Source organism: Gekko japonicus, unplaced genomic scaffold (assembly GCF_001447785.1).
Source record: "Gekko japonicus isolate JY-2015 unplaced genomic scaffold, Gekko_japonicus_V1.1 scaffold803, whole genome shotgun sequence".
NCBI classification, from domain to species: domain Eukaryota; kingdom Metazoa; phylum Chordata; class Lepidosauria; order Squamata; family Gekkonidae; genus Gekko; species Gekko japonicus.
Window position 1 is genome coordinate 588,126 of NW_015167562.1, and position 13,682 is coordinate 601,807.

Consider the following 13,682-nt stretch of genomic DNA (forward strand, 5'->3'; position numbering starts at 1 on the left):
CTCTATTCTGCAGTGACACATATCTAATAAAAACAGGCTGGGTCAGAAGCAGTTATGGGGGGAAGGGACTGTGGCTCAGTGGTACGGAATTTGTTCTGCAGGCAGAATGTCCCCTGTTCAGTCCCTGGCATCTCTAGTTAAGAGGATCAGACAGAAAGTGAAGCGAAAGATCTCTACCTCAGACCCTGAAGAGCTGCTGCCAGTCAGCGTAAACAATACTGACCTCGATGGACCAAGGGTCTGATTCCATATAAGGTAGTTTCATATGTTCACATGCAAGAGACAAAACAGTGAAAGAATCAGCTATAAAATTAAAAACCTACATCTGCAGAGACAAATCCTACTGAAGGACTGTTGCTGTTGAGGTTCCAGTTCAGTGTAAAGCTTTTTTGGCCAGAAGGCTGTTTCCTGAACAGGTCCAAAGGTACTGTAGCCAAAGCAGAGAAACCACCTGAAACAGGCAAAAGTAACACATGAAAATAAAGTCTGAGTAATGTGCTGAAAATTATTCTGAGAGTAAGCTGTAACTCAAATTTGAAATGTCCCAAGATTTGACAGACGTATCATCATAATAGGGAAAAAGTGGTGAAGGGATTAGTTTGCAATACAAACATAAGGCCCGGGGGCCAGAAGCGGCCCATCCTAACTCTTATCTGGCCTGTGTGTAACTGGTGTGATGGAGGAAACAGAAGGCTACTCGGGGAGGGGGCAAGTGGGCAAAGCCACTCTGTGGCCTCAGCACAGCAGAACAACCTTGTCGTCAGCAGTCAAGCAGAACCTCTTTGCTTCAGTGGCAATCTCACTGGTAAGTTGGGAGCCACCGCAGCCACATTCATGCTAGCACAGGGTTCCAAGGTGAGGTCACATGCCTTTCCACACAACCTGCAGCTCTAGGGAGGCTGTCTCAGATGGCAGCTGGAATTAGCATTCCCGTGTAGTGGAGTGCAAACAGTCCTCTGCTTGGGCCTGCCTGCTGGTGGCCAGTACCATTACTGTATTCACGCCCCCATGCAGCAGCTGTGGTTTGGCCCATGGGGCGCATTCTTTGGCAATATCTTCCACACATCTGGGGCTTAGTCCTGCCACTTAGCACACAACTTAGAACCTCGGCCTCCCTCCCCTATGGACCACTTGTGTCGAGGGCATGGTCTCTAGTTATACTGGTCACTCTGCCACATGTGCAGCCTTGTGCATGTGATGCCTGCTCCCACATCAGATGATCTGTTGGCCTTTGGCCTGGGGCAGCTGAAGCTACATGGGGTGGTGCAGCCTGCCAATGATCTCTGGCTTAAGCCCCCAGCATTAACCCATCAAGGATCACTTGGTAGCCTTGGCTGCAGGTGGCTGTTGCCACACAGGCATCTCTGGCTTATTGGGCTTTGCTTGGCCTGCATCCTACCATACACATGGCCTTGGACTTGGGCCACTGCCCCTGCTTCTGCAGGTGGGGGAGGATTAGTTCAACTTGTTTTCCCAGTACCCTTCCACGGTGGCTCAGGGGAGAGATCACAACACCCAGTTGCTCCATGTTTTTACCCTGGGGCCCAGGGTCACAGCACTGGCAGCGGGAGGGGGCTGGGGAAGGGGTTTGCTCCCCCTCCTGGCAGTGTGGGAACGGCACCACTGGCTCTCCAGTCTACCCATACAGGTTTTCCTCTGTACTCCCCCTCTCCCCCAGCCCATGGGGCCTTGCAGTGAGAACACACCAACTTGGAGCTTACCAGCTGCTGACTTCCATTAAATTTATATCTGGCATTATGTTTTAAGGCACACAAATGGCCTGGCCTGACAAAGTCACATTTATGTCTAATCCAGTCCTCATAACAAATGAGTTCGACATCTCTGCATATGAATCAAATTCAGCTCTAAATAGCCTGACAAAAGAATGGCAGCATTGGCACTTTCTAAAACATTTTCAGAACAATTTTTCCCCTGATGAGAAATTCGGGATAATTGGAAAGCTTGCACAGCATTTCATGTTATCTGATTGATTCTAGTACAAGATCAACTAAGGCTTCTGTTTTTAGCTTTTGCTTTGGACCATTGTAACTAAGTGGGAGGGCTTCTAGTGTCCTGACCCCACTGCTGGACCTCCTGGTAGCACCTAGTATTTTTGGTCACTGTGTGACAAAGTACATGGGTCATTGACCTGATCCAACATTGGCTTTTCTTATGTTCTTATCATAACCTGATAAACACCAATAAGAGGCCTGCAGGATTTGACTTGCCACATAAAGTATGGAAGATGGCAACAAAAAAGAACAGGCTTTGGCAGTTGTGCAGACCTGTTGTTTAAATGGGGCAAAATAAAAGGACTCGAATGCAATTGTGCTGCAGCCCACCAAACTATTTTCCATCTGTTGCAGGAACGTGAGCACCATGCTTTCCGGGGAGACATAATGGAGCTCTTTGTACTCTCCCCAGCTGTGAGTGATTGGACTGAAGATTTAGATATTAGTATTTAGGGGGATTGCCCAATCTGTCTGCATACCTGTTGTATCTCCTTGGTTACATATTTTATGCTTCCTGTGTGTAACTCTGCCATACGATAAATAAATAATACTTTACAATTTTTTTTTAAAAAAAGTGTAATGTGCTTGTTACCTTGGGAAGGATATGATAAAACAATCAATCCTTCGCCAAAAGCTGATACGAATACAATACCAAGCACATACTTTAAACACATTCATAGTTATACAGTACTTATTTCTGAACCCTTAACGAAGCCATTCTTCTCAAGTTTGCTACAGAGATAGTTGCAGATGAGGCTTTGCATAAAATTAAAGTAACCAAATACCACAGCAACAAATGAGTTTGGCTACATGTACCTGTATATTGCCTTCATATGCAACTTTATATATCAAATGAAAGTAAAGCTTCAAGGGCAATCCTGGATTCTCATCTATGTTTTCACCTGAATGCAGAGCAGAAGATCTCCCTTCTATTAAAGGTTTGGCTTTCACAGAAGTAACAGTCGTGACCACAGTCCCACAGGGCATCACAGTTCGATCCTTCTCTACCTTTGCAAGCGTGGCAGGAACTTTCAAATGTCTGGATTCAGAAGGTTCTATGTATGAGAACTAGAGAAAAACATTTAGGATTTAAAATTCAGGAAGCACAATTCAGTGGGAAGGTGTTGATAAATGCTGCTCGTCTGGTGCTCCTAGAAAACCAGAACTGGGAAGGGAGGAAAAAGCTGTAAGATCCAGTTCACAGTTCCACCAACCACAAGTGCACTTTATGCTACTTCTTTTGTTTACCCTGCTTTTATTGCCAATGGGGACCCAAAGCAGTTTGCAACATTGTTCTCCCTTCTTCCATTTTATCTTAATAACCATCCTGTGAAGTAGATTAGGCTGAGAGACAGTGACTGGCAGAGTGGGGATTCAAATCTGCCTCTCTCACTTCCTAGGCCCACATTTAACTACTCTCACACTGACTCTCTATTCTGCAGTGACACATATCTAATAAAAACAGGCTGGGTCAGAAGCACAGTTATGGGGAGGAAGGGACTGTGGCTCAGTGGTACGGAATTGGCTCTGCAGGCAGAATGTCCCCTGTTCAGTCCCTGGCATCTCTAGTTAAGAGGATCAGACAGAAAGTGAAGCGAAAGATCTCTACCTCAGACCCTGAAGAGCTGCTGCCAGTCAGCGTAAACAATACTGACCTCGATGGACCAAGGGTCTGATTCCATATAAGGTAGTTTCATATGTTCACATGCAAGAGACAAAACAGTGAAAGAATCAGCTATAAAATTAAAAACCTACATCTGCAGAGACAAATCCTACTGAAGGACTGTTGCTGTTGAGGTTGCAGTTCAGTGTAAAGCTTTTTTGGCCAGAAGGCTGTTTCCTGAACAGGTCCAAAGGTACTGTAGCCAAAGCAGAGAAACCACCTGAAACAGGCAAAAGTAACACATGAAAATAAAGTCTGAGTAATGTGCTGAAAATTATTCTGAGAGTAAGCTGTAACTCAAATTTGAAATGTCCCAAGATTTGACAGACGTATAATCATAATAGGAAAAAAGTGGTGAAGAAGGGATTAGTTTGCACTACAAACATAAGGCCCGGGGGCCAGAAGCGGCCCATCCTAAACTCTAATCTGGCCTGTGTGCAACTGGTGTGATGGAAGAAACAGAAGGCTACTCGGGGAGGGGGCAAGTGGGCATAGCCACTCTGTGGCCTCAGCACAGCAGAACAACCTTGTCGTCAGCAGTCAAGCAGAACCTCTTTGCTTCAGTGGCAATCTCACTGGTAAGTTGGGAGCCACCGCAGCCACATTCATGCTAGCACAGGGTTCCAAGGTGAGGTCACATGCCTTTCCGCACAACCTGCAGCTCTAGGGAGGCTGTCTCAGATGGCAGCTGGAATCAGCATTCCCGTGTAGTGGAGTGCAAACAGTCCCCTGTTTGGGCCTGCTGGTGGCCAGCACCATTACTGTATTCACGCCCCCATACAGCAGCTGTGGTTTGGCCCATGGGGGGGTATTCTTTGGCAATATCTTCCACACATCTGGGGCTTAGTCCTGCCACTGAGCACACAACTTAGAACCTCAGCCTCTCTCCCCTATGGACCACTTGTGTCGAGGGCATGGTCTCTAGTTATACTGGTCACTCTGCCACATGTGCAGCCTTGTGCATGTGATGCCTGCTCCCACATCAGATGATCTGTTGGCCTTTGGCCTGGGGCAGCTGAAGCTACATGGGGTGGTGCAGCCTGCCAATGATCTCTGGCTTAAGCCCCCAGCATTAACCCATCAAGGATCACCTGGTAGCCTTGGCTGCAGGTGGCTGTTGCCACACAGGCATCTCTGGCTTATTGGGCTTTGCTTGGCCTGCATCCTACCATGCACATGGGCTTGGACTTGGGCCACTGCCCCTGCTTCTGCAGGTGGGGGAGGATTAGTTCAACTTGTTTTCCCAGTACCCTTCCACGGTGGCTCAGGGGAGAGATCACAACACCCAGTTGCTCCATGTTTTTACCCTGGGGCCCAGGGTCACAGCACTGGCAGCGGGAGGGGGCTGGGGAAGGGGTTTGCTCCCCTCCTGGCAGTGTGGGAGCATCTGCTCAGAACTGCACCACTGGCTCTCCAGTCTACCCATACAGGTTTTCCTCTGTACTCCCCCTCTCCCCCAGCCCATGGGGCCTTGCAGTGAGAACACACCAACTTGGAGCTTACCAGCTGCTGACTTCCATTAAATTTATATCTGGCATTATGTTTTAAGGCACACAAATGGCCTGGCCTGACAAAGTCACATTTATGTCTAATCCGGTCCTCATAACAAATGAGTTCGACATCTCTGCATATGAATCAAATTCAGCTCTAAATAGCCTGACAAAAGAATGGCAGCATTGGCACTTTCTAAAACATTTTCAGAACAATTTTTCCCCTGATGAGAAATTCGGGATAATTGGAAAGCTTGCACAGCATTTCATGTTATCTGATTGATTCTAGTACAAGATCAACTAAGGCTTCTGTTTTTAGCTTTTGCTTTGGACCATTGTAACTACCTACAACATCTGTGGCTTACTGTTTCTTTATTGCAGATGGAAGAGAGCAGCAAGGGTCAGGAGTGACTTGCCTAATGATATCTAGCATTATAAATGTTTAGCCATTTAAAAAGAAAATTACTCAAACCTGAGCAATCAATTGTGTTTACGCGCTAGTTTATCGGACAATTATGCAGGCCTACCATGCTGTCATAGCCTCAGACAGGAGATTCAAGAGAGTACTCAATAACATCTATCTATAACAACTTCAGGTGGAGAAAAGCATAATGAACTCCAGTGCACCACTGGCTCTCCAGTCTACCCATGCAGGTTTTCCTCTGTACTCCCCCCCCTCCCCCAGCCCACGGGGCCTTGCAGTGAGGACACACCAACTTGGAGCTTACCAGCTGCTGACTTCCATTAAATTTATATCTGGCATTATGTTTTAAGGCACACAAATGGCCTGGCCTGACAAAGTCACATTTATGTCTAATCCAGTCCTCATAACAAATGAGTTCGACATCTCTGCATATGAATCAAATTCAGCTCTAAATAGCCTGACAAAAGAATGGCAGCATTGGCACTTTCTAAAACATTTTCAGAACAATTTTTCCCCTGATGAGAAATTCGGGATAATTGGAAAGCTTGCACAGCATTTCATGTTATCTGATTGATTCTAGTACAAGATCAACTAAGGCTTCTGTTTTTAGCTTTTGCTTTGGACCATTGTAACTACCTACAACATCTGTGGCTTACTGTTTCTTTATTGCAGATGGAAGAGAGCAGCAAGGGTCAGGAGTGACTTGCCTAATGATATCTAGCATTATAAATGTTTAGCCATTTAAAAAGAAAATTACTCAAACCTGAGCAATCAATTGTGTTTACGCGCTAGTTTATCGGACAATTATGCAGGCCTACCATGCTGTCATAGCCTCAGACAGGAGATTCAAGAGAGTACTCAATAACATCTATCTATAACAACTTCAGGTGGAGAAAAGCATAATGAACTCTATAAGCCCACTCCAAAGACCAGTTCCTCAGATGAAATAGTAGTGAAGCCCTCCAGGTTCTATGAATTAAGGATCTAGTGATCTATTTAACTTTGCAAAATCATGATTTCTTACAGAAATGCTTGACTGTTGATGATGCTTATGGCTCTTCATGAATTTTTCAAGTTTGTACATTCCAGGAATTATGAAGTTATGCATGATCTTGATTTCAGATCATGATCAATAATAGGTGAGTATGTTAGATATTTTTGCAAAATAACATTAGAAACAAGAAATGAATTGTCTACAGTACTTACTATCCATTTCCCCATTTTCGAAGACCTTTATTTGAAGATCTTTTGATTTGGCATTTAATTCACTGTAAAGAAGCAAAACAGGATTAAATACTCAGATAAGCACAGTTTCATACTCTTCAATAATACAGCAATCCATCTGGGAAAAGCATCAGTTTCTGCCCATCGTGTAGCTGTTAACAGTATAAAATACAGCCTTACTGGGTGGGTAGGAGTTCGTCTCCTTGGCCACTCTAGCAACAGCCACCAACTTTAGCAAAGCACATCTCTAGTAAGACAACTGCACTGCCTTTAATCCTACTGAAACCATATCAGTACAAAAGCTCTAAGTAATATACAAACAATACACAAGTCTTCTAATTTAATTTCAGTTGTTCAATAGCCTTATACCTATTAAATAATAGGCTGAATTAGGGTTGCCAGACCCCCCGGTTCGGTGGGGGTTTCCCAGTTTGACAGGGCTCCTTCCTGCCCACCAGCTGGTGGGGGGAAGCCCCACCCCGACCACCCGGCCTCCTTCCCACCTCTCCCCAGCAGTGTTTAAAGGATGTCTTTAAATGCTGCTGGGGAGAGGTGGGGGCCTCCGTTCCCCAACGTGATGGTGTCACGTCTACCCCCATCCCTTCCAGTAACAACCTCCAACCTCCAAACCAGACTTTGAGGGACCTGGCAACCCTAGACTGAATACGGGGGGGGGGGGTTGGGTTACTTTGGAGAAACAAGTTTTCTCTGACAAAAAAAACAAATATTGTTTGAAACCTAATTTCACGATGTAATGTTACAGTTACCTTTGCTATGTGTATGTATAGAAAGGTTCTATAAGGGGAAAACACGAGGGTATCCAAATGTTACAATATCTTTTCAGTTGGTGATGAACCAAGTTGACTGTTGCTAAGGTCAGGATAAAAGGTCACCAGAAGGGCTTTCAAGCTCAAAATAAGTTTTCAGTTGGGAGGGATCCTGAAGTCTGGAATTTGAGAACCAATCAGAGCAAGGCTTGACAAGTGTCAGCAGCTGATTGGATGAAATCTTCAAGAGTACCCACCCTCACAGGGACAGTATATAAGGGACAGTTGAAAGAATCAGGAGAGAAGCCACTGAAAAGGCAGAAGAAGTGAAATGAGCTACCAGCCAAAGTCTTCCAGGAACTGGATGAGTAAATGGCTTAAGGCAAGGAGGATTCCCTATAAGACAAGGCAAGAGAAACAGCACAGACTGCCTAGGACAGTGGTGGGCAAACTCATTAGTCAAAAGATTGAAATTTATTTTGAGAGCCAAATTTTTTAAACTTAAACTAGGGTACTCCTAAACTGGCCTTTGCTAAAAATGTCCTAAATCTGATTGAGGTACGTTCGCTGAGGTCGACCCCTTCCAACTCTCCCATCCACACTCGTCTTGTATAGTTGTTTCGTCTCCTTTCGTTCATCCTCTCTATATGTCCAAAGTATCCATAAAATTAAATCATGACAAACACTAATGTGAACAATGGCCTTGCATCTCCTTGGAAAGTTTGGGTAAGTCAGGTTTGTATGTTGTTGTTTTTAATTTTAGGCACGCACTAGAGAGCATCAATATGTATGGCCTCGATGGACCAGATTCAAGGTTCTTAGCTAGCAGCTAGCATTCTGTTCCCAACTGCAGCCTTCCAGAGGCTTCTGGAAGCTCAAAGAGCTGTTTGCCCTCCCCCCATTCTCTCAACAGCATTCATATTAAGAGGTTCAGTGTCCCTGAACGCAAGCTTGATTAAGTTCACAATATATTTCATCTCTATGGGTTCCCCCCCTAAACTTCCCACCCACATCTTGTGGCCAACTTGGAGCTTACCAGCTGCTGACTTCCATTAAATTTATATCTGGCATTATGTTTTAAGGCACACAAATGGCCTGGCCTGACAAAGTCACATTTATGTCTAATCCGGTCCTCATAACAAATGAGTTCGACATCTCTGCATATGAATCAAATTCAGCTCTAAATAGCCTGACAAAAGAATGGCAGCATTGGCACTTTCTAAAACATTTTCAGAACAATTTTTCCCCTGATGAGAAATTCGGGATAATTGGAAAGCTTGCACAGCATTTCATGTTATCTGATTGATTCTAGTACAAGATCAACTAAGGCTTCTGTTTTTAGCTTTTGCTTTGGACAATTGTAACTACCTACAATATCTGTGGCTTACTGTTTCTTTATTGCAGATGGAAGAGAGCAGCAAGGATCAGGAGTGACTTGCCTAATAATATCTAGCATTATAAATGTTTAGCCATTTTAAAAGAAAATTACTCAAACCTGATCAATCAATTGTGTTTACGCGCTAGTTTATCGGACAATTATGCAGGCTGTCATAGCCTCAGTCAGGAGATTCAAGAGAGCACTCAATAACATCAATCTATAACAACTTCAGGTGGAGAAAAGCATAATGAACTCTATAAGCCCACTCCAAAGAGTTGCAAAGATTAGTTCCTCAGATGAAATAGTAGTGAAGCCCTCCAGGTTCTATGAATTAAGGATCTAGTGATCTATTTAACTTTGCAAAATCATGATTTCTTACAGAAATGCTTGACTGTTGATGATGCTTATGGCTCTTCATGAATTTTTCAAGTTTGTACATTCCAGGAATTATGAAGTTATGCATGATCTTGATTTCAGATCATGATCAATAATAGGTGAGTATGTTAGATATTTTTGCAAAATAACATTAGAAACAAGAAATGAATTGTCTACAGTACTTACTATCCATTTCCCCATTTTCGAAGACCTTTATTTGAAGATCTTTTGATTTGGCATTTAATTCACTGTAAAGAAGCAAAATAGTATTAAATACTCAGATAAGCACAGTTTCATACTCTTCAATAATACAGCAATCCATCTGGGAAAAGCATCAGTTTCTGCCCATCGTGTAGCTGTTAACAGTATACAATACAGCCTTACTGGGTGGGTAGGAGTTCGTCTCCTTGGCCACTCTAGCAACAGCCACCAACTTTAGCAAAGCACATCTCTAGTAAGACCACTGCGCTGCCTTTAATCCTACTGAAACCATATCAGTACAAAAGCTCTAAGTAATATACAAGCAATACACAAGTCTTCTAATTTAATTTCAGTTGTTCGCAGTGTTTAAAGGATGTCTTTAAATGCTGCTGGGGAGAGGTGGGGGCCTCCGTTCCCCAACGTGATGGTGTCACGTCTACCCCCATCCCTTCCAGTAACAACCTCCAACCTCCAAACCAGACTTTGAGGGACCTGGCAACCCTAGACTGAATACGGGGGGGGGGGGTTACTTTGGAGAAACAAGTTTTCTCTGACAAAAAAAACAAATATTGTTTGAAACCTAATTTCACGATGTAATGTTACAGTTACCTTTGCTATGTGTATGTATAGAAAGGTTCTATAAGGGGAAAACACGAGGGTATCCAAATGTTACAATATCTTTTCAGTTGGTGATGAACCAAGTTGACTGTTGCTAAGGTCAGGATAAAAGGTCACCAGAAGGGCTTTCAAGCTCAAAATAAGTTTTCAGTTGGGAGGGATCCTGAAGTCTGGAATTTGAGAACCAATCAGAGCAAGGCTTGACAAGTGTCAGCAGCTGATTGGATGAAATCTTCCAGAGTACTCACCCTCACAGGGACTGTATATAAGGGACAGTTGAAAGAATCAGGAGAGAAGCCACTGAAAAGGCAGAAGAAATGAAATGAGCTACCAGCCAAAGTGTTCCAGGAACTGGATGAGTAAGTGGCTTAAGGCAAGGAGGATTCCCTATTAGACAAGGCAAGAGAAACAGCACAGATTGCCTAGGAAGATGCTAGAAGATCTGTGGCAAAAAATGTCTGAAAAGACAGGGAAAATGTCTCAACAGGACCAGAAGGAAGACTGCAAGACAGTAAGAATCAACCAGCTACCAGCATCACAAGGAAGCTGCCTAGTCAGTCAGGGCATCCATCAGTAAGCATCTGAATTACTAGCTGGGATGAGTAGCAGGGAAATCTGGCTATTTCTTTCAGGAAGGAAAGTGACAGAGCCTCATCTAGTAACAGCCTTTTATTGAGGAATAAAGTTGTATCTACATTTGATTTGCAGCTTTTTAAAATAAATGCCCCCCTACTATTTAAGACATACGTTTTTTAATTCCAGAGGATATGACCAATGACTAGTGAAAGTTAAAACCTTTGGGTTTTACTAGGACCTCACAATTGCAACCAGTGTTTTTCTCACCCAGAAATGAAGACCATATTCTGTCACAATAAGCTAATTTAATTACCACCCCGCAAGCCCTATCTGCCTGTGCAGACAGCAATAGAAATTCAGACGTGGCTGTTACATAGGGGGGTGGGGGGGTGGAGAGACAGGGAAGGAAGGCTCTCCCAGATTACCAATCTGCATTCTGGTGCTACAGAAAGGTGGAGGGGGCTAGCAAGATTAGTACCTAAAGCAGCTGTAACTAATTGAGCACACAAAAGCTATAGGGTCAGAAACAAGCTGGCTGATTTATTACTGTAATCAGTCCCACTAAAGGCAGTGGTTTCACTGTGTCTTTCTTATTAGGAGACTGCCTTCCCTTGCTCTTAGGCCTTAACCAGTCAGTGCCTGGAGACCCAGCTTCCCCTCCACACTCATCCAAAAAATAAAAAGGGAAATGTATCAAATTGTACAAAATAGCTTGTTTGGGTGGAGAGCAGGACTCTATACTGTATCACTTGCCATGAATCAGGTCACAGGCACTATCTTGTGGATGTCCTAGGTATATTTGACACATCAGTACTGTTAGCAGTGGGTGGTGCCACACTGTCCTAGCAACAAAATACTGCTCTTGTAAAACAGGTAATGATTCAGCAACAAGCTGTCAAGATCCTACTAACAAAGCAGCACTTTCTTTGCATTAAAGGAAACAGTGCCTGGAAATCACCTAATTCTCTCGTTGGAAACCACACATCTGTACAGTCCAGTTTCAGAGACAACAGCGCCTGTTGTTTATAGTAAATAATGATTTAGAAATTACTCCAGGCATCGGATCTAGTAAATGTTTTTGAAAGATCACTTCTGAATGCTAAACTGAGTTTTCCTTGTCTGTAGTGGCACTTGCAGAATATACAGTATTACATTTTCTGTTACTCTTAACAGGTATTCTGGAATCCATTACTCTAAGTGTGTTACTGAAATCAGTACTTACAAAATGAATTCTTCTTTCCAAGAGAGGTCAGTGGAATTATTGGCTACAGAACCGCAAAATTTCTGCAAAGGATCATTGAGCTGAACGATACATACTGGGTTAATGCTGCCTATAATGAGAAGGAGAAAAGGAAGTTCCACATAAGAATTGCTTTTTTATATACTTCCCATGATCTGTATGCATTTCATGTTTTGTGCCAATTGACAAGCAAGCACAACTTTCTTTCCAAAACTCTCATTACAGTAATCCAAGAAACACTGTTCACTTTGGGAAGTATATAAACTGTACCAAATAGGTAAGTATTGTTAAGGTTTAAGGTCAAATAAATTAGTACAGTTTATTAGAACTCATTGTGGAGGAAGTTCAGTCATAATTTGCAAACTCAGAATACATACAGATGCACAGGGGAATTACCAGTTCCCCATTATGGATAGGGGAATGCTTTTCTTGTTTTCCAAGAAAAGGTTTTGAATGATGCCAGTGAAAGCCAAAAGTACACTTACTAATATGAGCTGGAAAAACAGGTTGTTTTGAAACCACTCTGAAGTCTGGAAATTCCCATTAGTCATCTTATCTAAGACTTTTTAAAAATGTACGCAATGATTCAATTTTTTTTAAAATAACTACTGTTCAGTAATGTAAAGCACTGGTAACAATCAATCAGAACTGAAAGCTTATGAAGCCTAAGTAGAAACCGATTAAAACAGCAGGCAAATGAATACAAGTTGAAGCTTAGCTTCCAGTTTATGTATATAAGGTGTTTTTACCCTCAATGCTTATATGCCCTAAGTATGCAAGCATGAGCATGTAGAGGCTGACAAAACCGGATGGACAAGATATATGTCAGCTCTTCAAAGGTACACTGCACCATGCTGTGACCACTTATTTTTTTGGCTTGATGGCTTCTTCTCTCGTCACTCAGAATTCTTCATTTAAAGAAGCAACTTTTGATGGGTCTGAGAAGTATTGCTTAAAAGTTGCCCATATTTTTGAAGCTGCATTTAAGATAACCCTTCCAGTTGTCAATCAGTACAACAGGGACAAAAACACTTCAGTTACCGAAGTTCTCACTTCTTCAGATTTAGAGACTTCCCTAGGATTCCAAAACTATATACATTTAATTCATACTCTCCTACAGATAAATGCCTGCAGGATAACAGCCATAAGTGTTCTTTTAAAACTGTACCCCGTTACAGGTGTCAGAACATAAATGACTAGGAGATGCTGGTAAAAACAGGGTGGCTGCTGCATCATCATAGCAAATACCTAAGAACCAACTACACCAAAGGGAAAAGGGTAGGCAAAGATGCCACCATTATACCTGCTGCTAGAATAAGTGGGTCTGGATTCAGCTCTTCCTTTCCCAATCCACAAATCATATCATAAAGCCCTAAACAGCCTGTGACCCTCATACCTTTGGGACCACCTCTCCCAATATGACCCCCCCTTCCCTTTTGGTCATAATCAAAGGGCCAACTGCAGGTGCCTGGTCCACAAATAGCCTGTTTGACATCCACTAGTGCAAGGGCCTTCTCGGTGGCTGTCCCCAGGGCCGGCCCAAGGGGTTTCTGCGCCCTAGGCCAGGCTGCCTCGTGGGCCTCCCCTCAGATGCCAACCTCCCGGTGGGGTCTGGAGACCTCCCAGCTGGGTCCCAGCAGCAGGGCCGGCTGACTCGGGGGGGGGGGGAGAGATGGCAGCAAAAGTGCTCCAAGTTGTTTTGGGGGGTTCCCGG

At 43.5% G+C, this 13,682-nt stretch overlaps 1 protein-coding gene across 1 annotated transcript in view; it reads right to left on the reverse strand.

Moving 5' to 3' along the window:
• C2CD2 (C2 calcium-dependent domain containing 2) overlaps positions 1-13,682 on the reverse strand; it is a 73,996-nt gene that overhangs the window by 40,081 nt on the left and 20,233 nt on the right. The window contains exons 7-10 of the mRNA XM_015413762.1: positions 11,951-12,059; positions 9,520-9,581; positions 3,768-3,895; positions 2,915-3,080 (exon numbers count right to left, since the gene is read on the reverse strand). Of these exons, the coding sequence (XP_015269248.1) occupies positions 2,915-3,080; positions 3,768-3,895; positions 9,520-9,581; positions 11,951-12,059 (465 nt within the window). The remainder of the gene's footprint in view (positions 1-2,914; positions 3,081-3,767; positions 3,896-9,519; positions 9,582-11,950; positions 12,060-13,682) is intronic.